General features: G+C 42.9%; 1 protein-coding gene across 1 annotated transcript in view; it reads right to left on the reverse strand.

The window, feature by feature from the left end:
• GNAL (G protein subunit alpha L) overlaps nt 1-27,041 on the reverse strand; it is a 187,715-nt gene that overhangs the window by 41,248 nt on the left and 119,426 nt on the right. The window contains exon 5 of the mRNA XM_054984614.1: nt 10,012-10,109. Coding sequence (XP_054840589.1) covers nt 10,012-10,109 — 98 coding nt within the window. The remainder of the gene's footprint in view (nt 1-10,011; nt 10,110-27,041) is intronic.

Below are 27,041 nucleotides of genomic sequence, written 5' to 3' on the forward strand. Positions count from 1 at the left end.
TACGCTCCCTGCCAGGGCTTTTTTTTTGTGGCTGCTAAGAGTCGCTACTTTTATTTATTTATTTATTTATTTATTTATTTGTGTCGTTTATAGTCTGCCTTTCTCACTGAGACTCAAGGTGGATTACACAGTATGAGATTAGTACAATCAGTATCAAGTACATTCAATACAGTATCAAGGACATTTCATAAACAATACCATAGGGTAAATAGAAACAAGTTAAAAAGACATAGTATTAGCAAGAATCCAATACAGAGTAGAAAAAATACTGAAGCAGAACATAATCAATTCTAGGACTAATGTTAAACAACATGGAGCACTGGTGGCACATCATGGGAGGCGTTGGATCCTCATCTGCAGGCACAGCTTCCTCTTTTGGGCAGCCCATCCAGCCAAGAGGATGCCACTTGGGTCCCAACTTGGCTGGAGACGTTGGGCTATGGTGGAGTGGCAGGGCCGTCGGGGCCTGAGGAGGCTGGGCCTGCTTCCACAGCTGTTTGAGGAGAGGAGTGGTGCTCCACGTCATATCCTCGTCATTCACCTGGGAGGTAATGACTTAAGAACATAAGAACGTAAGAGAAGCCATGTTGGATCAGGCCAATGGCCCATCCAGTCTAACACTCTGTGTCACAACAGTGGTCAAAAAACCAGGTGTCATCAGAAGGTTTGCCAGTGAGGAAGAGACACTAGAAGCCCTCCCACTGATTGCCCCCCCAAACACCAAGAATACAGAGCATCACTGCCCTAGACAGAGAGTTCCATCTATACTGTGTGTTCCATGTTTATCCAATCCCCTCTTGAAACTGTCTATGCTTGAATCTGCCATCACCGCCTCTGGCAGTGAATTCCATGTGTTAATCACTCTTTGGGCGAAGAAGTACTTCCTTTTATCCATTCTAACCTGACTGCTCAGTAATTTCATTGAGTGCCCACGAATTCTTGTATTGTGAGAAAGGGAGAAAAATACTTCTTTCTCTACCTTCTCTATCCCATGCATAACCTTGTAAACCTTTATCATGTCACCCTTCAGTCTTCATTTCTCCAAGCTAGAGAGCCCCAAGTGCTTTAACCTTTCTTCATAGGGGAAGTGTTCCATCCCTTTAATCATTCTAGTTGCCCTTTTCTGCACTTTTTCCAGTGCTAAAATACCTTTTTTGAGGTGTGATGACCAGAATTGTACAGAGTATTCCAAATGAAGCTGTACCATTGATTTATACAGAGGCATTATGATACTAGCTGATTTGTTTTCAATTCCCTTCCTAATAATCCCCAGCATAGCGTTGGCCTTTTTTATTGCTGCCGCACACTGTATCAACATTTTCAGTGAATTATCTACCACGACGCCAAAATCTCTCTCTTGGTCAGACTTGGGCTTGGTGAAGGGCAAAGCCCTGTCACTACAGGCGCAAGCAGACTTGCAGTTGATAGGCAAGCACTGGCCTGGCGTCCTGATTATTTGGTCCGACATACTTCTCCAGAGGGTTGGCAGGAGGCCTTGGATCCTAACGGGATAGAGGGTGTGATACACAGCCAATAAGGGCCTGCATAAGGCTCTGGGAACTGGATTGGGGGTTTATTTGCCCCATCTAGGCATAAGGGCCGAATTTGTCGACCTCTACCAAGGTGACGGGGTTCATCTCTCCTTTAAGGGCAACAACATTTTTCTAACTGATTTGCGGCTGGGGCTTCTGGAGGTTTTACGCCACCTGTGGGGCGCTGAGGCCTAAGCGCCGAGGCCTAAGCAGAGGCTTGGCCTTGGCAGTGGCAAGTTAAGAGTTGGGGAAATGAGAGCGGGCCGGTGAGCACCCTTAGCATATCCCTATTGGTGGGGAATTGGGGTCTGTCAGGAGTGGCTGTGGCTCCACGGCCCAGCTGCAAGAGCAGAATGCCTGATGGGATCTCTCAGACAAGTCCTTCCCTCAGGCTCTATGGCTTGGGGTGTTTGGAGCTTTATGGGGGGAAACCAATCGCCTGGCTGGCTGGGCCCAAACCATGTCTCATGGATGGCTCGCACCCGGGGCAGTGGGTCTTGCCCAGACAAGTACAAGGAGGAGGTCCCATGGCGACTGCTGGCTTGAACTGTACTGATAGTTAGTCCCCTGTTGCTGCATTTAACTGTTATGTTGTTGCTTTAATAAAGTGGCCCTTAGTACCCAAGCCTGTGTCTGCCTCTTACTTTCGACTAGGGAGGCAAATATTCTTTCTAATGATGACCTGCATGTTATCAATATGATGTCTCTATATGCACCGGCTGCTAAGAAAATCAGTGTAGTGATTTTAAGTGTCTCTGTGTGTCTTTAAATGCTTGATGTGGTACAGATAAAGAATGGGGGTGAAAGAGGGATGAGTGAGTAAGATGACTGGTTGATGACTGAGATGTGGGTGGAGTGAACTGCAGTTTTTAGTTACTGAGCAGAGAGAGAATATTCATTCTGGTTTAGACAGGCAAACTGTGTGTGCGCCTGAGAAAGTTATACATATATCTGTGTGACTGAGCCTATGTAAGGAAACTATGTAAGGAAACGTTAACTATCTATCATCAAGCTGAAGTACTAGCATGAAACTGATATGCTTCTTATAAAAATAAAAGTTTTTTTTTAATCCAAGAGTGTATGTTATTCCTATATATCTCATTCCTATCCTCAGGGCCACATAGTCCCACGAAAGAGCCTGATGCTTGGGCACATCATTAAAAGGGAAATTTTAATTAATTATTTTGGAATATAATTCCTAGTGGCAGCAATCTACCCAGAAGGTGTAAGAAGAGGGTTAAAGGAAAAATCTGAGAAATAAAGGGGGTCGCAACAATCAGTGTGATTTTTTTTCTTAAAATTTAATACAATGCAACTTATGTTATTTTTTTGGCCCTGGAAATTTTAACAACTGAGTTTTATTTTTATTGTTGTTTTATTTATCACTGCTTGAGTAGTTGTTTTTGTTATACTGTAATAGCTTTTGGCTGCATACAATACATTCTACCTACCTACCTACCTACCTACCTACCTACCTACCTACCTAACCTACCTACCTACCGGACAGAAGCTTAGGATAATGTTAGTGTTTATTGGCTTAATAATTAGTAATAACTTAAATTCTTAGTATCAGCTGTTAATTTTACATATGCAAAATTGAAACAACATTACTTTATTTTTTTGTTTCGGTTTTGTTTTCGCGGCCATGTCGGACGCTCCTCTCAGCAGGTCCGAGAGGAAGCGGCCGAGCAGCCTGACCGGGCAGCTGATCTGCAAAGGTTAGCCCTCAGGACTCCCAGGGAGGGAGTCTGGGTCCGGGACGCGGTGGGAAGAGCCTCCTGGAAATCGAGCAGGGGGTAAATTGCCCGTTTGTCCCCATGGAGGCCGGCAGACGTGCGCGGCACCTTGTGTGCTGCCGGGCCACGGAAAATGGCAAAGAACAGGACTAGGCGGAAGCCTGTAAGTAAGCGAATCCCTTCTGTTATTACAAGCGCATGTGAAGGAGTGGTGGGATCTGAAGTTAAGAAGACTCGGATTTCTTCCCCCTCGCTGAGTTTCGGAAGGTTGGCGATCCCCCCCCCTAAAATGGCAGCGAAAAAGCAGAGTCCTGCCTTGGGCAAGTCAGTTTCGGCTGCCCTGCAGGGAAGAGGGGAGTCGCTCGAGGATTTGGTGAAAAGGTCGGTTATCAAAGCCATAAAACCCTTTGTTGACAAGTTGAATGAAACAGATCAAAGGGTGGGCTTAATTGAGAGCGATGTGAAAGCCATCAAGGAAGTAGTGGGGGGGGGGCAGAGAAGTCTGCTCAGGAAAATGCGTCACTCATGAGAGCAACGAACAAGGAGCTAAAGTTGGTGGAAAACCAGCTGATCGGGCTGCAAGTGGAGCGAACACAGACCATTTTGCGTCTCCAGAATGTTAAAGAGGAGGAAAACGAGGATCTAAGGGATCTTGCCTTGGAACTATTGGCGACACCCGCGAGGGCAACTAAAGAAGAAGTAAAAAGCGCCATTTTGGAAGTCCGTCGGGCTTCTTCAAAATATGCAATGAAGCGGCAGCTGCCTCGCGAGATTTTTATTGAGTTTTCATCTAGGAGGGTCCGGGACACTATCCTATATAACTCATATAATGCGGACTTGGACTTTCTGGGAAATAAAGTCAAGATACTGAAGGACGTTCCATTTTTAGTTCGGAAAAGAAGATTTAAGTACAAAAGGCTGGCAGCTCTCTTGAGGGAACGTGGCATAAAGTACAAATGACTATTTCCCGAAGGAATTTGGTTCAGTTATAAAGATCAAGCTTACAAGATAAATTCGGAAGATCAGCTAAGGGATTTTGTGGACAAAAATCAAGAATTTGGGCAAGACACCAAGCAAAAAGAAGAAGATCCGAAGCCTGAAGGGAGGGGGGAGGCAACGAGCGCTGAGGCTGTAGCTGCTCAGAGAGAACTGCGTCCGAGGCCCAGGGGGGGGGGGGAGATTTAATTTGAACTGTAATTTGTATTTTGTAAGATCAACCATTCCATCATTACTTTATTAAGGTTTAATTTTTAATTATGGCAGTATGAAGGGAAAGCATTGAAGTGTAGTGTTTATTGTTTGTATGTTGCCTTCCCCTTTTTTCCACCCCCCCTTCCCTTTCTCTTTTTCTCCCTTTTTCCCTCCCCTTGTACTATCGTAGTTTTTTGTAGTTCATTGTTTTAGATGTTAAAAATAAAAAATATATTAAAAAAAAGAAACAACATTACTTTTTTGTCAACATGTAACTTACTGCACTTGTCATCTGTTAATTTTAATGCTAACAAGTAGTGTTTGGTATGAATACACAGTATTTTTATTGATTTCACATGTGAACTGTATAATTCTAGTCTTCTTAAAGGCTTTATTACTTTGTTTACATATTTTGTGAAAAGAACATTCAATATACAGTTCTGTAAAACTGTAGCAATTCTTTTTGAAAAAAATAAACTGTTTCCATCACTGTATGAACCATACAAATTGAATAGAACAGCAAAATAATTTAAACTTTTTATCAGCAAGTGCTTTATCAGTCAAATAAAATACATTTTATAAATGACTAGCTGGATACCCATGCTTCGCTACAGTATTTAACTACTTTAAATCCAGTTACTGCTTTTCTTCAACTGTCTGCAGTTTCCTTGACCTGGTTTTTACTTCAGAACACAAAGTTCCACAGCTGACCAATTAGAGAGAGGAGGGTGCAAGCAGGCAGGAGCCTGCCAGCCACACAGGGAAGCCAGGTCCACAGGGAGATTGGCAACCTGAGTGAACTTTTAGGGGAAGACTAGGAGGTGCATTTTACCTCAGGACACAAAAAGTGACTCCCAGTAGCAACTGCATACTGTTTAGAATTTGGGGGGGGGGGGGGGAGGATCAATCAGGCCTCATATGCAACCAACCGTGAAAGGCTGGCCCAATCAGGAAAGGGTGGCCGAGCTGGCAGTGGGTGGGGGTGCAAGCAGGCAGCAGCCTGCCAGTCACACAGGGCAGCGGTATCCTTTTGGGAAAACACATTTCCCCCCTTTTTACCCCCTTAGGGGGGCAAATTTCTTAAAATCCCTTCTTAGTGGGTGTTTACATCATGAAAGGAATGTTCTCCGCAAATTTCATGTTTCTAGGTCCAGGGGTTTGGGCTGGGCGTTGATGAACAAGTCAGGACACTTGTCTTTATATATATATATAGATTTCTTTCTTTTTTTGCATAACTTGACCTCATGTCCAGTGCCAACAGTCTTTTGTTTACAGCACAGTGTAGGAATACTCCCTGTGACACTACCCAACATGCAATAATTGGCTGGTTTTCTCTTCTGCAGAACTGGTGAAGCTAAAAATAACTACAGCTTGCAGATGAAAACGCCTGTGTGTGTGTTGGGGAGATGAACAGTCTTAAGAGTGATTAACTATCAGGAACTATCAGTGAACCACTTTATAAGAGCATAATTAGCATTAACTTTTTAAGAATGAGGATCATTATCATTTGACTTTTTAGAAACACTGCTGCTTCTTTAAAAAAGGACATGTTATTTAGGGCTGGACAGGAAATTCCAATTGTCTTATGATAATTTAGACACTATAATGACTTCCCTTAATATGATCACTGTAACTTTTCTGATCAGCAGTAGCTTTATTGTTCTTAGTACAGTACATTGCACTCTATCTTCATATAACTGTATATATACACAAATGTATATGGAAATGGGCTTCACACCCCTAGATAGACGAGAAGGTTGTGCGCAAATAAGAGTCACAAAAACAATTCACCGAACAAAGATCACAGAAATTAGTCCCCTGCAAAACTATGGTACCTAAACAATATTTGAAAAACATATTTTCAAAGGAATTTCTAACTGTCTACATCTTAAGTCAAAGGATTGATAGAACACTGACTGAAAAAGTTAAAGTATCACTAATATTTTTGCAGTGAAGATTTTTATCACTAGCATTAATTATAAACTTTTCAAGCAGACCAAGCATAAAGAATTTTTGAATCAATTTTATCTTAAAATCAGCAACTATGAAGGCTGTCCAATGTTGAAGACCCTTTACAGGAAATGACCTTATCATTCTGCCCATCTTCCTTCCAATATATATAAAGTTAAATTCTGAATTCTTTGTAGCAGAAAACAGGTTTTATTGCAAACACAATCTCACCTATGGATGGGGAAACACTTTAAACAACACAGGAAGCTTGTTTATATAAGCAATAAAATTAAGTTCTAGCCATTTTATACTGGAACTTACTGCTACCACCCATTAGAGTAACCAACCCATTAATTTACCTTTTCTATTTTTAAGAGGTATGAGAAAATCAGATTTTAACCTATTCTTCTCTTCTGAGTGTTAAGAAAGTGAATGTGGAAAGAACCAGCATTCTGCACTAATCCAAAACCTGCAGTATTTATTACCAGAATCTTTCCTTCCTGACAGTTCAGCCAAGGTTTATATTTACTGTTTATCAGCCTGCAAGAACACATGTAGGCTGAAGGGAGAAGAAAGGAGAACATGATATTTGAACTGAAAAAATGTAACAAATGAATATGCAAGTGTGTCAGTCTAGAAGTGGAACTGGGAGGAGTCATCAGAAGGCTACACAACTCTCCTGCTCTGCTCATGCGCTCCACTAAAGGGGCTTGGCTTTTCTTTTCTGAAATTTTATTTGTAGTGTGTCCTTTAAGAGAGAAAACAAGGAAGGGAATACAATAACCATAAACACCAAGTCAGTTATGTCTAAGTATCACTAATTAGCATTAATAAGCACCGTGAGACACAAGATCCAGAATAAATGCAGGTATATGCATGAATATGAGAAAGACACAATCTGTGTACGTAAACCTGTATACAGTAAGTAATAGCCCCTCCTTATAAATGTATGTACATAATTTATAATCACCCTACTTTGCTAATTCGTCATCAACTGGGAATGGTCAACACAATGGTTCTTTAAACATTTTGTAATTCTCTGTTATTTTCTGAAACACACACACACAAGCATGCATATGTAACTTTTTTATATAGCACTTGTTTTCATCTATGCTCTGCAAAGTAATGTCCTAGGATATATTCTTCTCCTCTCCTTTGGTTTGTAGCTTTCCGTGTGCATGTATGTGTGCATTAACTGAACACAACCTTTCAAATGATGCAAATGATGAATTTCTGGTTGACTGATAAATAAATTAACCTTCAATACTACAAAACTCTTTGTTATTTTGGCTGCAGCAGATTAACACAGCCACACCTATGGATTTTTTCACCTAACTATTACATACCTTGCCTTCATATATCTAAAATGTAATACAGATTCCCACTTCTGTATACAAACCCCAATCCTCTCCTGAAAAATAGAGACAAGAAAAATATACTGGTTTTGAACTGTATTTTACCACAGTTTATATGAATGTGTGTATAAAAATAAAAATACTTTCTTTTGGCATGAAATTCTTTTTCCAATGTTTAGTATAAGCAAATTGCATAACTGTTTTAGTTACAGGGAAAAATGTGTCAATGTTTTGCCAATGTTTTGTGGTTTTTTCCATTTATCATAAATCCTCTATTATATACTAACATGACTTTTACTTAAACAAAATTCAGATATTATCGCTGAAAGGAAAAAGCTGAATTTGGTATATATGCAGAACTTTATTCTTATTTAACTTGTGTCATTTTAAGACCATTGTACAATATTAACATAAATGTGGCTGAAGTATACATATCATGAAAATGAAAAATGAACATCTATTTGTTTGCTATTCCCTCTAGTGCCTGTAGATTAAAACTAACAATTATTTACAAAGTGGGCAATGTAAGTTAGGCTTGTTTAAGCACTGGCGTGATCAAACAAACCAAAATTAAGCACATTTTAGTCCCTTTGGTTTCAGCTAGGGAGTTTAACCATGTGTATGATCTCACTAATTTAAATATATGGGATTTAAAAGTGACTGTCTTTGATTAAATGTTTACTCCATGTTTTTAAAACAAAATACTGATAGGCTTGATCTTCAGCTCAGGGGATCTTTCCTGCTTTCTCTTTCTTTCCACAGCTCCTTAAGCTTCCCAGAAAGATGCTTCAGAAAGTGTGGAGCCATGTGGAATGTGTGTGTGTGTGTGTGTGGTGTGTGTGTGTGTGTGAGAGAGAGAGAGAGAGAGAGAGAGAGAGAGAGAGAGAGAGAGAGAGAGAGAGAGAGAGAGAGATATTTCTACTGATTCTCCAACCCATAGCAGCCCTGCTGCAACCTTAGGATACTGTTCCTTGGGATTCTCAATCCTCAAGAGCCGTATTTAAACATGGGGGAGGGGGGAAGGATATAAACAAAGGCATCTTCAGCTCCTTGCATAAGGAGAATATTAAAAAGTACTAAAAATGAACAAACATGCTTTTCTTGAATGGAATTCTGCTTATGGAAATCTGGATTCAATCCAATATTTTAAAGCTGGTTGTAAAGGACGTTCCAGAGAGGTAGTCATGGCATTCCAGTGGCCATAAAGACTAACAACATTTATTCCAGCATGAACTTTCATGAGTTGGAAGTGAACTCTGATTCACAAAAACTCCTGCTGAGACGTTTTTAGTCTTTAAGATGCCTCTGGACTTCTCATTAATTTTGTAAAAAATTTGCCTGATTAGTGCTTTGTACCTTTGCTGCTATGAAAGGTGACAGTTGTGAGGTTTTGGTCATCATAATTTTTGGCTATCATAATGTTGATAATGTTAAAATTTATGCAAAAAAAAAAGTAAAGTACAACTTTTGGATGCAAAGTGTAAGTATTTACTACACTGAATGCCAACTAAATGATTTTTTAAAAAAATCTGTGATCTCAAAACTTTGTAAGAAATGACTTGGGATTTGGGAAAGGAGCTGAATCGTTTTTAAAAAATCCTCCTCTAAAAGAAAAAAAATCTAGGTTCTACATGCGTAATATACATTGCCCAGCTACTTTTCATTATCCCCTAGTAAAATTCCATATCCTGTAATTGTCATTTCAATAGGAGACTGGGCTATAGCAGAGTGAGAAGGTGTGCCGCATTCGTAGCTCTATTTATATCGTCTATGCAAAGAGTAAGATGTAATTGAAGAGCGCATGAGAACTGTTACTCCATCACCATAGCTTTAAAACTCTAGAAATTCTCTCCTGAAATCGAAAGGGAGAGGAATCTTAGAGTTCCAGGGCCAATGAGAGGCTTTAAAAGATCCCTTTAGTCATTAGCTTGTGAGGACAGTACTGATAGAGACCTGGTGAGGGATGCTGTGACAAAACTGCACTCAGATCTCAGAGGATGATGGCACAATTAACAGGATAGAGGAGGAGAAGCAACTGGGAAGGGAAGAGAAATATCCAGTTATTGTCAGGTGATGTGTGGAAGCTGCAGAAACAGATGTGTGGGCAGGTCTTGCCAACTCAAACCCCTAAATCCTGCAGTCGTACACTTGTCTCCACTTACAAATTTAGATGGTTATATCATGCAGAGATCTTCAGCATTTTAAAAGTACATTTTCCTGTTTTAATTATTCAGAAGGAGCACTTACTATTGTGCACAATCAATCAACTGGTATTCATTTGATCTCTCGAAGCACGCTTTTACTCCTTCGTCGTCCCAGAGCTTTTTTGCATGCTCAAAGAATTCCTGAAAATTGGAAATTTAATAATGCATTAGTTTGAACGAAACACTAGATTATTACTCAGATCCTACAGAACACTTACAAAAAGGGGTAAGCCAGTACTCTGGAAGCCTATTCCAGTAAAGTCAAACCGTAAACAGTTATAGCAGCTTACAAACGTATATCAATATGTGGATGATACCCAGCTCGAACTGTTGATGGACAGCCAGTTGAACTCTGTGCTGGATGCCTTGGCCAAAGGTCTGGATGCTGTGGTGGTATGGTTGAGATAGAGCTGCTTGAAATTGAATTCCCTGAAGATCCTGCATCTAGGTTGTGGGACACCAGGTTTGGGGATCCAGCTCCCAACCCTTGAAAGAGTGCAGCTCTGGCCTTGATCGATGGTGAAGAGCCTGAGCATGTACCTGGATGCCATGCTTTCAAAAGAGGCCCAGGTCATGGCCATTGCCCGGTTGGACTTTTTTCATCTTCAGCAGGCCAGGCAACTGATGCCTTACCTCTTGTCCCAGAACCTGGTTTTGGTGATCCATGCAACGGTCACCAGCAGATTAGACTACTGCAACTCGTTCTATGCTGGGCTGCCCTTGGGCTTGACCCGGAAGTTACAGCTGGTCCAGAATGCAGTGACATACAAGAACCCCATTCAGGGCGCATAGTCATCCAGCGCTATGCCAGCTGCACAGGCTCCCAATTGAGTTCCGGATCCAGTTCAAGGTGTTGGCTCTGGTATTCAAATCCCTTAATGGACTGGGCCGATATACCTAGGGAACGTCTCTCCCATTATATCCTTTGCAGGGCCTTGTGCTCTGTAGATAAGCAACTACTGGTGGTCACCAGCCCATGGGACATTCACCTGTCCTTGACCAGGGCCAGGGCCTTTTTGGCTCTGGCTCCGATGGAACACACTCCCGTTGGATATTCGGACCTTGCAGGATCTGCTGCAGTTCTGCAGGGCCTGTAAGACAGTGATCTTCTGTTGGGCCTTTGGTTGAGGAATGGCATCCAACCCTTCTTCCATCTTTCTTCCTGACTCCCATTTTCCATCTTGCTATGGGCGCCATCCCACAGGTGACCCTGTAGAATTTGAGCTTATATCTTTAATAGTGGCCTATATATTTTAACGACACCTGCAACTGAATTACTGTGATTGGTGATAATATTTATAGTTTTATGTTTTGAAGCCTGTATTTATTGATGTTTTGTTTTTAGCTGCCCTGAGCCCATTTGTGGGGAGGGCAGGATATAAATCTAATAAAATAAATAAATATTACTTTTCATCGATCTGGATTGTCTTAGCAGCACCTGACAACGTACAAACTTTTTCATTTATTAATTTAGAACACAGTTTCAAATGTAAATGGCTTGGAGGGAAGTCATCATGTGCTCCATGCCAAATCACACCATTTCAGAGTGAAAACATGAAACCAGTGTACTCTATGAAGGGTTACGCTTTTACACAAGATGCAATTTTTATCTAAAGGCACTTAAAAAAGTTCCCTTAGAGTTTTCAAAAACAGAAATCACTTGTACCAGTAAAACCCTTATGCTCCTAGGACTACGAAGCCAAAGATGTAGGCAGACCCTATCTTGAATCAAACCAGAGTCATGAAAGACATTAACAGTGCAATCCTAAACAGAGTTACTCCAGTCTAAGCCCACTGAAATCAATGTAAGTGCTATAAAATGCCATCTCATAAGACAGCCAGATTCCTGTAAGAAAGAGCTTGTTTATTAAGGGCTCGTTTTGTGATCCCATGGTATATCCCCACATCCAGATGACCTGTGCTTGTGAGACAGTAGCCAGACAATCCTCTCTACTCAAGAAGCACTGAAAAAAAATGCAAATCTGTCCAGTAAATTAAACAAATTCTCATTCAGCAAAACTGCATCTCCTGTCCCATTAGCATTCCCTTTGAAGTTACTAAAGTAACAAGAAAACCTTGCTCATAGCATTGACACGAAAGAGCATAAAGGCTCAGCAGTTTGTTCCATTTCACACCAGGACTGTCCCTCCATTACCACAAATCTTGATGATACCCACACCTCAGGTTTAGACAACATAAAAATCTCCCTCCCTCCGCCCCTCCCTGTAGCTTGTTTCTCTTACTTTTTCATCCCTAGCTATCTTGCTTGCTCTCCATCCCTTTCTCACTCTGTCAGCTGAAGTCTTGCTCCTGAGAGCCTACTCTCTCCACTGGCCATGCTCCCCCTTTTGGTTTTCCATTTACTTTTTACCGGCCCCTAGATATCATGCTGCTCCCACTCCCCCCTTGCAGCCACATTTGGCTACAAAACTGACTTTTTCCATTCCACCAAAGCCTCCCCCATTCCTTCTCCTCTCCGGCCTGTCAAGTCAATCTGTTCCTTCTGTCCCTTTCTCTATAACACCTTCTTTCCTCATTGCTCCCTCTTCCTTTTCTCTCCTTGTTGACACCACACACATATTCACAGGCTGGTTTCATTTGGACTAGCCATGGGTAGACACATCCAGTTTAAATTACTGCTTCCACCAAAATTATTTAATTGCTCAATCTTGCAATTCTGAGGTTGTGTAACTTTGATTTCATTGCAGTAAATCCTGAAATCTGCTTCCTCTTCTTGTCTTTCTGCTACGGGATTTCTCAAATATTGTTCCAAGTATGCACCTGTGTATAGGATTGCCAAACCCGGCCTGGTGGAATGCTCCCCCAATGGAGTTCTTGGCCCTGCAGGACCTTTTACACTTCCGCTGGGCCTTTGATTAGGAGTCAGGATTTTGTCCCCCTTCTGATTGCCATGCCCTCCTTTTGGAGCCACCCTGGATTTATATCATGGCGGTGCCCATGGTTTATAGTGATTTTGCAATAGCCTTATTTGTTTAGTGGTGCCTGAATTTTTTTCATGTTATCTGGGTCAAGTGGTTATAATGTTTTTATTGTATGTTTTAATTGTATATCTTGTTGGAAGCCACTCTGAGCCTGCTTGTGGGAAGGGCGGAATAAAAGCTGAATAAAATTAAAAAAAAAATAGTGTATCCAGAGCTTTTTTTCTGGAAAAAGAGGTGGCGGATCTCTCTATTATCACATGTGCGTGCGCAAAGTGTGCATGTGCACCGCCAGAAACACACAATGACGTCACAAGAGGGTGGCTTTCTCTTCCTTTCTTCTCCCTCCCAGCCTGCCTCTCAGCCAGCCAGGTGGTGGCAGCACCTCAGGAAGGAAGGTAAAGAAAGGGAAGAAAAAAAGACATGGAAAGAGAAAGGGAGGGAGGGAAAGAAAGAAGGAAGTAAGGAAAGAAGAAAAGGAAGAGAAAGGGAGGGAAGGAGAGAGGGAAAGGCCAGGGAAGAGGCCGGGGAAGCAGGCGGCCCAGGAGAAGCTCCATCCAGGGAGACAGCCCACAGGTCTTTGGGAGCTGGGGGCCACCAGTCATGTGATCTTTTTTCAGAGGTGCCAGATCTCAGATCCTGGGAGATCCCGCTGAAAAAAAGCCCTGAGTGTATCTATATATAAAGAGCTAATTCACATAACTAATTGATGGGCTACCTATTGAGAGAGAAGCTCATCTCTCTTGATGTACACTGAATCCAGATGATTAAAAAGCCCCATCAATAGCAGTTAATTTATGGTACTATGTGAAATATGCAGGTGACATCACATTACTGGCAGAAAATAGTAAAGACCTGAAATAACTACTGAGAAAGGTTAAAGAACGAAGTGCCATAGCAGGATTACAGCTGAACATCAAGAATACAAAAGTAATGACCACTGAGAAATTACAAAACTTTAAGGGTGACAATGAAGAAACTGAAATTATCTACCCTTTGGTTCAATCATCGACCCCAAAGGAGACTATAACCAAGAAATCAGAAGGAGACTGAGATTTGGAAGGGCAGCCATGAAGGAACTAGAAAAGATTCTTAATTATAAAGAAAGTGTCACTGGAGACCAAGATCAAGATAATGAATACATTTGTATTCCCCATTACTATGTATGAATGTGAAAGTTGGACAATGAAGATTGCTGACAGGAAGAAAATTGATTCATATGAAATGTGGTGTTGGAAGAGAGTTTATGGATACCATGGATAGTCAAAAAGACAAACAAGTGGATTCTAGATCAAATCAAGCCTGAATTTCCTCTAGAAGCTAAAACAACTAAACTGATGCTGTCGTACTTTGGTTTCATCGTAAGAAGACAAGGTCCACTGGAAAAGATAATAATGCTAGGAAAAGTTGATGGCAGTAGGAAAAGAGGAAGACCCAACATGAGATGGATTGACTCAAAGGAAGCCATGACCGTCATTTATAGGGTTGCCATAAGTCAGAAGTGATTTGACACCCCCCCCCACATAATGTGATAGATAGTTCACACATTCAAACTAGGAAGCACATGTATTATGCTATAAATACAGCTATACAAATAAAGTCAAATCAAACTAAAAAAAAGCACACTGGTCCCTTTTCCCACATCCTTCCAAAATTCTTTAGAAATGTTTCTGAATTACATAGTTCAGCTTTAAACAGAGAGGCAAGAAGCTGTGAGGGATTAATTTAATGTATATATAAACTGCCTGTACAACTTCAGGTACTTTACACACTAAGTGAGTAGTTTGACAGTTCAAACAGCCAGATAAAAAATGGCTGTAATTACAGGTACTGTCTATCACACACCTCATTTAAAATGTAACTTCAGCCTGAGTCATACTCAAGTCTTAGGAGAAGGTGGATGTTAACTTTAAAGTTAACAGGTTCTTGGCAAAAAGTGAGGGTTTTCATTAAGGAAATTTTCTTTTCACATATTACTCATTAGATCAGAGCTCAAGAATTTCATTACCGTGAACTGTAAAATTACTTTGACTACCTACTTCAAAGTATAAGAAAATAAAACGATGTGCATAAATGTTGAGGTTTTTTGTTTTAATAACAATTGTTTAGAAGAATTCCAAGCAAAAATGTCAAACTAACAAAAAATTATTTTTTTAAAAAAAATGTAATACAATTCGTAATACCAGAATATTACTGAAATGGGGTTCAAAATGATTTTACACCAGCAGAGTTCTGACTCCAGCAGAAACTTTGACTTCTGCACACTCAGTTTTTCACTTATGTGAAATAAAGATGCTTCCCACACAAGATAAACAAGTACTTTTTATAAACTGGATTTTCCTTAGACGACAAATAAAATGTTTTGGCAATAGCTGGTGAACACATGTTTTAGTCAATTCTTGGTGGATTCACTTCAGCAGTTCATCAGAATCTACGCTTAGTCTCAAATTTACCAGCTGCTTTTGTGTAAGGCTACATTAGATGCTGTGGAATGTGCAGCACACTATCACCCCCCACAGCCATCTGCAATGCACAAAGGGTGACTGTGGTGCTGCTGGCAAAATAGGTGAGGCTGTAATAGATCACAAAATCCAGAGTTGTCCACAGGTTTTCCTGCGCCACATAATTCTGGCTCTTGGCCATGACTGTAAAAATCTTGCAAGCATTATGGGAACACCTACAAAAAATATGACACATTTCAAAGAATAAATACTTTTAAGTCACAACAACACAGAATTCTGCCCAAACTTCAACGTATTGTAGAATTATTTTGACAACACTAATAGCATGAATCTATTCTGAAGCAAGCTGCTTGGTTGTCAAGCCTGAAGTCAGATTCCTGCAGCAGCAGGTTGGACTTGGGGGCTGCAACACTCTCCAGTGTCCCCCTTTTCCAGTAAGGCCTTGGATCAACCTCAATCATGGAGGGGGAGGGGGTCTAGCTCACCCTGGCCTCTCTCCCAATACCTTCTGGATGTGCTCACCCTAGAGTACCCCAATGACCTCTCTTCAAGGACAGACCCAGGTGAGTGAAGGGAATCTGGATGTGACTCCTTTACATCCTGCCACCCATAAAAAAACTTCCCTTTTACAGGTTCTGTGCTTCATAGGCCATTCAGGGCAGTTAAAATTCACCACCCAGCCAGTCCCTATTTATCAGTTAGATATCCCTTAACAAATTACACGCAGGGCTCCCCTTCTCCTCTTGCCAGACATTCCACCAGATAGGGAGGTCTGCTCCCTAAATTCACTACCCCTCATTCAGCTTCAGCCCAGGGTTATTCGAGTAAGGGAACCCAATACTTATTTCCCATATACGCTGCCATCATGTAGTTACTCAAACACATTGGTCGTGACCAGACTGAATTGGCTACTATAATCCCAACTGTCCTGACAGTGAATGATTACAATATACCACTTGTCAGCAGCCATCTATATCTGCTACGTACTTCAGCAGCATAAAATCCTTCTCTCCCTTTCTAACTGCTCTGACATATCTTAACTGCCAGCAGCCCCAACATTCTGTCAGCTCCCACTGCTGCTTGCTGGAAGAGGTGAAACTGGACCTGTCCATCACTCTAGGCCAAGGACCTTCCTAGCTCTGTCCTCTCTTCTCCTGCCCTGCCCTACCCTGCCCTGGGGTTTTAAAAGAGGTCTCCTGGAGCCTGCCTACCTACCTAGGCTCCAGGAGGCTCCAGCTACTACCAGCCTCCTCCCCTGGCCTGTTCCAAGTGCAATCTGCTGCCTGAGCCAGCTGCTGGTCCACCTCTGGGCGTGACTTCACCATTACGCCTTTCCCCACAGCCCCTTGCCTGCCTTAATGGTACCCAGGCAAGGCTGTCCCCTGCCAGAGGCTTTTCTAGAATCTTCGGGACCGCCTCTCCCTATACGTTCCCCGGAGACTGCTTCAATCAGCGGATAAATGTTTACTGGTGGTCCTTGGCCCTAAGGAAGCCCGCCTCGCTTCAACCAGGGCCAGGGCCTTTTCAGTCCTGGGCCCAGCCTGGTGGAACGCTCTGTCAATGAAGACCCGGGCCCAGCGGGACATATTATCGTTCTGCCGGGCCTGTAAGACAGAGCTGTTCCACCAGACATTCGGTGGTTAAAGGGAGCAGTGCCATGTCGGCCTCCCACCTTTGGGGTGGGGGAGGGTTCTCCCCACCATTGCACTTGGTTAATTTATTTCATTATTGTTTTGTATATTGATTTTAGTATTGTTGTTTTTTGTTTTTATCGATTTTAAACTGTTCACCGCCCAGAGCCCCTGGGATGGGTGGTATATAAATTGAAATATAAATAAATAAATGAGTGCTCCATCCAATACTTGGAAGAGAATTCTGTTGGAAACTTTAAACCATGTGTTGTGAAGGAATTTTCAACAGATTTTGAGAAAATAAGCTGCTTGACCATGATCAATTTGCTGTTTCATAGATCTCAGCTGTAGAAAACATTTGCCAGCCATAATGCCCTAAATAAAACCAACTTATAAAAGGAAGCTGAGGTTGCAATCCTTAAATCATTTAAAAGCAACTTTGTTTAAAGGTTATATTTCCGTGTGCTATCTGATCATTTACCGTGGAACTAATAATCTGATGTCTTTTATTATGTTTAACACAAAATAAATCAAAACAATGAAGTGTTTTAAAAAGTAACAAAAGGTTGGCAAGTACAGTGGTATTTACTTAATAATTTATAAACCATGAAATCTTCTACCAGAAGGCAATTACATTATTCAAATTATATTTATTCATTGTTTGGGCAAACTTTTTATGACTGAGAAATTAATCATGAATCAAGATTTTTGGCTTAAACATGAACTTGAAATTATTGTGATTATATTAATTGGTTTATAAAGAAGCTAGTCACCTGTATCAAGTAAAAATTACCTCCAGGCAACCAGGCAAAATTTTTTTTTCTCATCTGAGACATTGTCCCTGCCCCATTTAGGTTCCTAAATAACCTCTGTGGAAAGGTGGGAATAAAAAATTATGGGAGTGGTGTCCAAGAAATTAATTTTCCACAAGGAATTTCACACCAGATAATGCATGACAAATATATACAATTCTGGAAAATATAATGTGGGTTTTCAGTTTTTATCTTAACAAAGGAAGATCACAAACTATGTAAGAAACAAAGTGAAATGTTATTTGTCCGTTTTTTTTTCTAGAATAAAAACCTCTCTATTAAAAATAAACGTTTTGCTAATTTTCAGGTCTTTAGTCAATCTGCCATCAACAATAAAGATATAATGGTTTCAGCTGGACTGGAATCAGAGCACCTGCTTCAAGGCACACTGGGAGTCTGGGTGACGTAGAGAATGTTTTCTTTTGCCCCTGATGAAATTCATTTGCAAGACTAGCAATCAGAATGTTGCTCTCTCTATGATGAAAGATTATCATTATTGTTCTGAGGCCTGGAAGTGTTGATCTGAGACTCCCAGGTAGCTGGCAGTGGAAGATATTTCCTTAAGATTCTTCAGGGTTTTAACTGTCTAAGAGGTGATCACACTGAAGAAGGCTTTCCTAGAAGTCTTGAACATCCCCCAGAAAGGTTGCCAGCACTAAAGCCAAAGTAATTAGACTTGCTCTAAAGGCAGATTAGTGGTTTACGTTCTTTATTAATTTAGAGCATTTCTATGCCACATCTTCAGGAAACCTACTTGAAGCAGATTACAAGTAAAACATCTGGGCATGGAGCAGGGGTCACTGGGGCAGTCGGACTTGGGGGGGGGGAGAGTTGTGAATTTCCTGCTTTGTGCGGGGGTTGGACTAGATGACCCTAGAGGTACCTTCCAACCCTATTATTCTATGATAAACACACCAACAGAAAAAAGCAATTAAAGATCAACAAGCTATTAACAAAGCATCAATAAATCAAGCAAGATAAATGTTAAAAGATAAATGTTAAAAACTTAAAATCAGTCTCACAAAAACAGGTTAGAATGGACTATAAACCAATTTGGAAGATCACCCCCTAATTAAAAACCTGAATAAAAAGATGTAGTTTAGCCTGGAACCTAAAAGAAAATACAATGGGTGCCAGGCAAGCCTCAGTAAGAAGGGCATTCCATCACTGAAGTGCCATCACTGAAAAAGCCTTGTCTCTAGTTGTCTAAGACTTTATGGGGGGGGCATTTTCCCCAAGCGATTGTAGATCCTTGCAGTGTGTCTTCTGCATGCTTTTCTCCAGCACAGTGTGAATATACTGTGCCAAATTCCCATAAAATCTAGCTGTGCCTAAATCTAGCTGTGCCTAAAATGTAAACTAACTGACCATCAGTCTCTGGTACTGAACTCTATGGTGCCACATCATTTCCGAGATCTCTTTGGAGCTAACTTTCCATTAAAATTATGGAATTGAAATGGTAACAATGGTCTCAGTCAGCTTTTGTATCTCATTCCAAAACTGAAAATGGTCTTGACGCTAATTAAAAAGACACTTCCTGAAAGTTTCAAAGGTTCTGCTAGGTTTATATTGTTAAACTTTCGTAAGCAAGAGAAGTAGTGTCACAGAAATATGGATTAGAGACATTATACTTAGTGATACATATGTATTCTAGTGAACTCTGTATGAATTTACTGTAGTTTTGTTCTAGTATGCTGTATAATTATTGTCCATTAAAAATAGGGGACAGTAGAAGATAAATGTTCACTAATTGTTGGAAAAGACCAATGATGATCAGCTCACTTAACTTTTACTATCATCTTTACTGATTTATATCTCTTGCAGCTGGACATAATGCCACTTTTTGGCAAGGTAGAATGTCACGTGAAAAACAGCTTAGATTTCTGCATAAGATAACATATAAAAGAGTTAAACCCAGATACCAGATCAGAGATTTGACTGAAAGAAATCTCATTAAGAGCCAAAACACACGTTAAGAAAAACCTAGGTTCAGCACGTGTTCTCTTACCTCAAGGTTTGCTGGGATCTGTAAGCGTCCTGGAAGCTTAAAGTTTAGCATTTACAGAGCAGCAAAAAGGGAAAGGGAAATACAGGCGCCTGTATTTTAAGCTTTAAGCTTCCAGGACGCCTTTAAGCTTCCAGGACGCTTGCAGATCCTTTAAGCTTTCAGGACTTTAAGCTTCCAGGACCCCTACAGATCTTTAAGCTTCCAGGACGCCTACTTTAAGCTTCCAGGACTCCTACAGATCCCGGCAAACCTTGAGGTAAGAGAACACGTGCTGAACCTAGGTTTTTCTTAACGTGTGTTTTGGCTCTAAGATCTAGGTGAGAAACTTACCTTTGTAATGTGTGCTATGGGAACTTTAATGTATTTCATAGTAAATCTGATTGATTTAAACTTAGATTTAATTGAGAAATATTAGGATACTTAATTTTTGTTGCCTTTATCTGTTCCATCTTTGAAAGTTTCATCTTAATAAGCATTTATATTTTGATATCTTATTTATTAAAAAGACTAGAGTTTACTTTAATAAAAAAATTATTAAACGTTTAAGAGGAGTCTTTGTGTCTTGGTGGGTAGACTATTGCAAGAAGAACTCTATAAATTATTTTGTACTGACAGTTTCTCTAAAAGAAGCAAAAACTGTTTTCAGGTCTCACTTCAAGATCTAGACACCGCTCAGAATTTAAGATATAATCTTTAATCTGAACAGCTGACAGCTTTAATGAGACACGGATAAGCATTCCATTACAGCGGCTACTATTTTCTTTAGTCTCTACACTGGCTATCAGTTACCAGGTTTAATTCAAGGTACTGGCAACACATTCAAAGCTCATCATGGCCTTGATCTGGCATTATCAACAGGACTGCCTCTCTCCCTATGTTCCACCATGGCAGCTTTGCTCATCTGAACAGGTGCTACCTTGCACATGGGCAAAAAACCAGGTTTTACTTACCATAACTGTTGTTCATCTAGGTCTTCCGTGCAGGCACACATGGGACTGCGCACGCGCAGGCCTGCCGACACTGGAGATTTTAATAGCTAAAAACCACCAGGGGGCGCTCCCGCCTCCAGGCACGCATGCGCGGCCGCTTTCCCCGCCAAAACGGCTCCTAGGAGGCGGAGCGCCCCTCACATACCCTCAGTTCCTCTTTCGCCGCCCCCTGCAAGGTAAGTACCAAGAGAGTCAGCGGGGAAGGAGGGAGGGCATGTGTGCCTGCACGGAAGACCTAGATGAACAACAGTTATGGTAAGTAAAACCTGTTTTTCATCTACGGTCTTCCTGTGCAGTCCCACATGGGAAGATTCCAAAGCTAAATACCTGGGTGGAGGTGACACCAAGGCATCACTCAAAGATGGAGTGCAGAACAGCTGTGCCCACCGCTGTCTCCTTTCTATCTAGGATGTCCAGCACATAATGCTTCACAAAGGTATCCGCCGAGGCCCACGTCGCCGCTCTGCAGATGTCTTGGAGTGGAACACCCCTGAAGAGAGCCGACGACGACGCCTGGGACCTGGTGGAGTGGGCATGCACCTCCAAAGGACAAGGTAAATTAGCAGCAGAATAACAAGTCAGTATAGCCTGGACCACCCATCTAGAGATAGTCTGAGATGAGGCCCGTTTACTTTTATTCTGTCCAGCAAAACAAACAAATAAACTAGAGTCAATCCTAAACGGTTTCACCCTATCCAAATAAAAGAAAATGGCCCTTCGAACATCCAAAGAATGAAGGGCTGTCTCTGCCTCAGAAGCCGGAGTTGGAAAGAAAACCGGCAGAACCAATTCCTGAGACAAATGAAAACGGGAAACCACTTTAGGCAAAAATTCGATCTTTGTACGAAGAACGACCTTCTCAGGGTGGAATTTCAAATAAGGGGGCTCGCAGGATAACGCCGCTAGCTCCCCAACCCTCCTGGCTGAAGTAGCCGCAATCAAAAAAGCCACTTTCATAGACAAAAAACGGAGCGGACAGGAGGCCAATGGTTCAAAAGGTTTGGCCATCAAACGAGTCAGAACCAAGGGCAATGACCACTGAGGGACCAAAGCCCGCACAGGGGGAAACAAATTATTCAGCCCCCGCAAAAATAATTTAGCAGAATAGTGGGAAAAAACAGATTTTCTATCCACCGGAGGGTGAAAAGCAGAGATGGCTGCCAGATAAACCTTGACTGAGGAGGTGGCCAAACCCTCCTGTTTTATCTCCCACAAAAATTCCAAAATATCAGAAAGGGTGGACTCAAAAGGATCCAAACTCCTGCGACTACACCACACAGAAAATTTGTCCCATTTAAGGGCATAAGACTGCCTGGTAGACAAACGTCTAGCATTTAAGAGGACATTAGTCACAGCCTCGGAGAAGGCACCCCCGGTCTGATCAACCATGCTGTGAGTTTGAGTCTCCTGATGTCGTGGTGAAGAACCCCCCCGCAGGTGAGGAGATCGGAAACCACCGGGAGACGGATCGACCGAGTCTGAAGACTCAGAAGGGAGTGAAACCAAGGTTGCCTCGGCCAATATGGGGTCACCAGGATGACGGACGCCCTGTCCCTCTGGACCTTGCTGAGGACTCGTGCCAGAAGCGGGAACGGAGGAAAGGCATAATACAGGGGACCTGACCAACTTAATTGAAACGCGTCCCCACTTGATTCTGGGCCTACTCCTCCTCTGGAACAATAAGCTAGGACCTTGCGATTTTTCACTGTCGCAAAGAGGTCAAACTCTGGAGTCCCCCACTCCGAGAAGATAGGGGCGAGATAATTGTCCTGGAGGGACCACTCGTAGTTTCCCCTGTGGAGTCTGCTCAGGTGGTCCGCCATGGAATTCTGTACCCCCGGGATGTGAACTGCATGCAGCCACACAGCGTGATCTATGGCCCACTTCCAGAGTCTCATCGCCTCTGTGCAGAGAGCCACAGACGCCGTGCCACCTTGCTTGTTGATGTAAAACATTGCCGTCGTGTTGTCTGTCAGGACTTGAACGGACTTGTTCCGCACGACATCTGAAAAGGAGATCAACGCATATAAAATTGCCCGTAACTCAAGAACATTAATATGTTCCTCACGTTCAGACTCAGACCATAACCCATGGGCATAAAAACCTGCACAGTGAGCCCCCCAACCAAAAAGGGAAGCATCAGAAGTAACTGACAGATGAGTTTGTCGAAAACCAAACTCCACCCCTTTAAATAAGTTAGCATCATTCAGCCACCACTCCAGGGAGGATACCACCCCCCTAGGGACGGAAAGCCTCCTATTTTGAGAGTCACGGGCCGGTGAGAACACCGAATTGAACCACAATTGGAAGGGTCGCATAAATAACCTGGCTAGTGGAACCACTGCTGTAGTAGAAGCCATGCAACCCAAAAGGGTCTGGATAAAGCGAACAGATTGGAAACGACACCTCTGAAGGGTCGAAATAAGCCTCTTGATTTTTGAAGCACGCTCTGCAGGTAAGAAGCCTGCATCTCTAACACCGTCCAAAATTACACCAATAAATTGGATGGAGCGCACAGGGGTCAACTTGGATTTCTTCTGATTAACAAAAAGACCCAGGCGTAAACATAAATTTAAAGTGAGACACCTGATTAGATACAGATGCAGCAGAATCGCCAACCAAGAGCCAGTCATCCAGATAAGGAAAGATTTGGCAGCCCTGGAGGCGTAAATAAGCCACTACCACTGCCACACACTTAGTGAACACTCTAAGTGCAGTGGCCAACCCGAAGGGCAAAACATTGTATTGAAAAACACGTTGACCATAGACAAAACGTAAAAACTTTCTGTGCTCAGGGAAAATTGAAATATGAAAGTACGCATCCTTCAGATCCAGGACTGCAAACCAAGACTGTCGAGGTAACAAAGTTAAAACCATTTGTAAAGTAACCATTTTGAATTTACGAATTCGTATAAACTTATTCAATCCCCTGAGATCCAGGATAGGCCAAAGCCCACCATCTTTCTTCTCCACTAGAAACAGGTTGGAATAGAATCCCAAACCAGCTGAAGCAACCGGAACCTTCTCTATAGCCCCTTTCTGTAGTAGGGCTGAGAGCTCCCCCAGGATCTCTGAACGAGGGGGGTCAGAAGAAAACACAGGGAGACGTAGGTAAGGTAAACCAAGAAATTCAACTTTATAACCAAACTGGATAATAGACAAAACCCAAACATCGGAACAAATTGAACACCATGCATCCAAGAAAGCACTAAGCCTGTCCCCAAACGTGGGGTCAGGTCCCTGTGATTGTCAGAATTGCTTATGCAATTGGTCCTGGTCCTTGGCCTGATGCTGTTGGGAACCAGGTTTGGGATGTTGGCCCTGCCTCCGTCTGGGAAAGGCAGATTGTGGGCTCTGGTAGCTCCTGCGCGGCTGGTAAGCATACCCTTGATAGGGTTGATAGCGGTGTTGTCTGCCACGCTGGAAAGAGCGATAGTATGGGCGAGAAGACTGTTGCGACGGCTGGTGGAGAACCCCATACGAGTGAGCTGTCAGACGGTCGGTCCTCTTCTTAGAGAGGAACTCGTCAGTTTTCTCTGAGAACAGGGTGTTGCCCTCGAACGGCAGGTCCTCAACCCTGTTCCTCGTCTCCACTGGTAAGGCGGTCGTGCGAAGCCAGGCGTACCTGCGCAGTACCACCGAGGAGAGGAGTGATCTAGATGCAGTGTCAGCCATACTCCTACCGACATTGATCTGGTGCCTGGACAGGCGGACAGCCTCCTCCTGAATGACCCGAAGCAAGGTGTGCTGGTATTTGGGAATCTAAGAAGGAAAGACGCCACCTTCTTCCATAAGAACAGTTGGTAGGCCGCCATCATCGCAGCATAATTCGCCACTTTGATGCCAAACGTAGCTGAAGTATACAACTTCCTGCCCAAGGCATCGATCTTCCTACTATCTTTGTCAGTTGGAGCCGACAGAGAGCCCTGGCGAGGCCGAGCTTGCATCTCCTCAGTGACAAGTGAGGATGGAGGAGGGTGAACAGCCAGGAACGGATGAGCATCATCCTTGGTTCTGTACAAGCTCTCCACCTTCCGGTTAGTGGCCGTAGCAGATGCAGGTCGAGACTGCAGCTTCTTCCAAAGATCAGCAAACCCCTCAATAAGGGGAAAGGCAATCGAGGGAGTCGATCCCGAATAGATATGTTGCAATATCTTATCCATAAATTTAGATTCAGTGGAAGTCACTTCAAGGTCCAAGGCTTTCACCATTCTTTGGAGCAACTCGTTATAGGCCCGAAAATCATCGGTGGGCGAAGCCTCATCAGATGGCCCAATTTCACATTCAGGTGACTCTGACAAAGGAGAAACACTGTAGCGGGCACGCGGCTGTGGAGAAACCCGATCCGACGGAAGACGGGACGGGTCATACCCAGCATCGGATCCGACTCGAAACGAAGGAGACAACGAAGCACCTCTATAATGCCGGTCAGAGTAGTATGAACTCTCCCTACTAAAATAACGAGGAGCTGGTTCATCTCGACGTCGACTCTCCCTGGATCGGCTCCGGTAGGACCGCGGCGGGCTCCGACCGCTAGAGCGACGGGTAGACCGATTCTGTCGACTCCGAACCGAACGAACCAAGCCCGATTCATAGGAGGCCGATCGGGTCCGACCTGACGGTGTAAGAGGCTTCTCGAGGAGTATGACGTCGTCCTCCTGCGCCTCCCGGTCCGGAGGAGTCTTGGACCGAGGACGACCACTCGCTTCTGCCTGTTGCTCCACTTGAACAGGAGTGGAGTCGATTGGAACCGACGGGGGAGAGGTGAGTAGACCTTCCAACACTGCCTTATCATGCTTGCTGGAATGCTTATGCTTTTTCTTCTTCTTTTCAGGAACGGCCTTCGACTTTACAGAGGGATCCGAAGTCGTCGGAACCGTAGAGGTTTTATGAGTCGGAGGAGTCGACCTCGGAACCGACGGGGTCGAACTTCTTCGGGCTCCATGGACAGGTGAAGCCTGGACAGCCGACGAGATTGAAGGAGGTCGACTTGTCAAATGTCTCGGAACCGAAGCGGTCGGTTCCGACAAACTCCGACCCGAAGGGATCCTCTCGGGCCTCGACTCCGAACGACTCGGAGATGGTTGTGAACGAGGAGTCTTGGAACCCGACGCTACAGGAGGACGAGAGGACGCAGACGGAGCAGACGAAGACTTCGGTGGAGGGTCCTCGACCGACATCGCACGCTGCCAGAGGAAGGCATGCAAACGATCCGCCCTGGCCTTGGAGGTAAACGCGCGGCAATGCTTGCACGCCTGAGTGTTGTGTGTTTCTCCAAGGCAATATAAGCAAACGGAATGACCATCCGACCTTGTCATCTTACGATTGCAGGTCTCGCAACGCTTAAACAAGGCCTTCTCAGACATCGCGAACGAAGAAAGCTGTAAACCTCAACGATCGGCAGCGAAAGAAAAACTGAGGGTATTTGAGGGGCGCTCCGCCTCCTAGGAGCCGTTTCGGCGGGAAAGCGGCTGCGCATGCGCGCCTGGAGGCGGGAGTGCCCCCTGGTGGTTTTTAGCTATTAAAATCTCTGGTATCGGCAGGCCTGCACGTGCGCAGTCCCGTGTGGGACTGCACAGGAAGACCGTAGATGAACCAACAGCTACCCATACACTTGCATTCTCTGCAGCAGCTCCCTCATTATGGAATGGCCTACCTGAAAAGCTCAGGAAAATTCCCACTTTCTTGGTTTCCCACAAACTATGCAAAATTGAATTATTCAAGAGGGCTTTTTACTCAGATAGGAGGGATATACTGTATGGCAGTGGTCTCAGAGAGATGCACCAGCAGATAGGGACCATAGATTTTACTACTATGTAATGTTTGCTGCTTGAAGTATGATCTTACTGGGTTGTTATTTAAATATATTGTTTAATATTTCAGTCTTACAATTGCCTATGCTGTGTTTCAGCATTTCTTTAACTCTGTACTGGATTTCTGCTGGTTTTAAATTTTAGCAAATTTGCATTATATTCCCTATTACATTGCTTACTGAAATGTCCTTGAATTTGACTGTACTAATTCACATTGTACAATCCGCCTTGAGTCCCAGTGAGAAAGGTGGACTGTAAGCAATGTAAATAAATAAATGCTAATGATACAATGATTATGATTACCTCAAATGGTAATGGATTAAACAATTTAGAAATCTCTTAAGGTGAGAAAATAAAATCAAAAGCTAAATTGCAAACACCTAAACATTAAAATAAAAAATAATTAAATAATTAAAATT

The sequence above is a fragment of the Eublepharis macularius genome, chromosome 7, assembly GCF_028583425.1.
Source record: "Eublepharis macularius isolate TG4126 chromosome 7, MPM_Emac_v1.0, whole genome shotgun sequence".
NCBI lineage: Eukaryota > Metazoa > Chordata > Lepidosauria > Squamata > Eublepharidae > Eublepharis > Eublepharis macularius.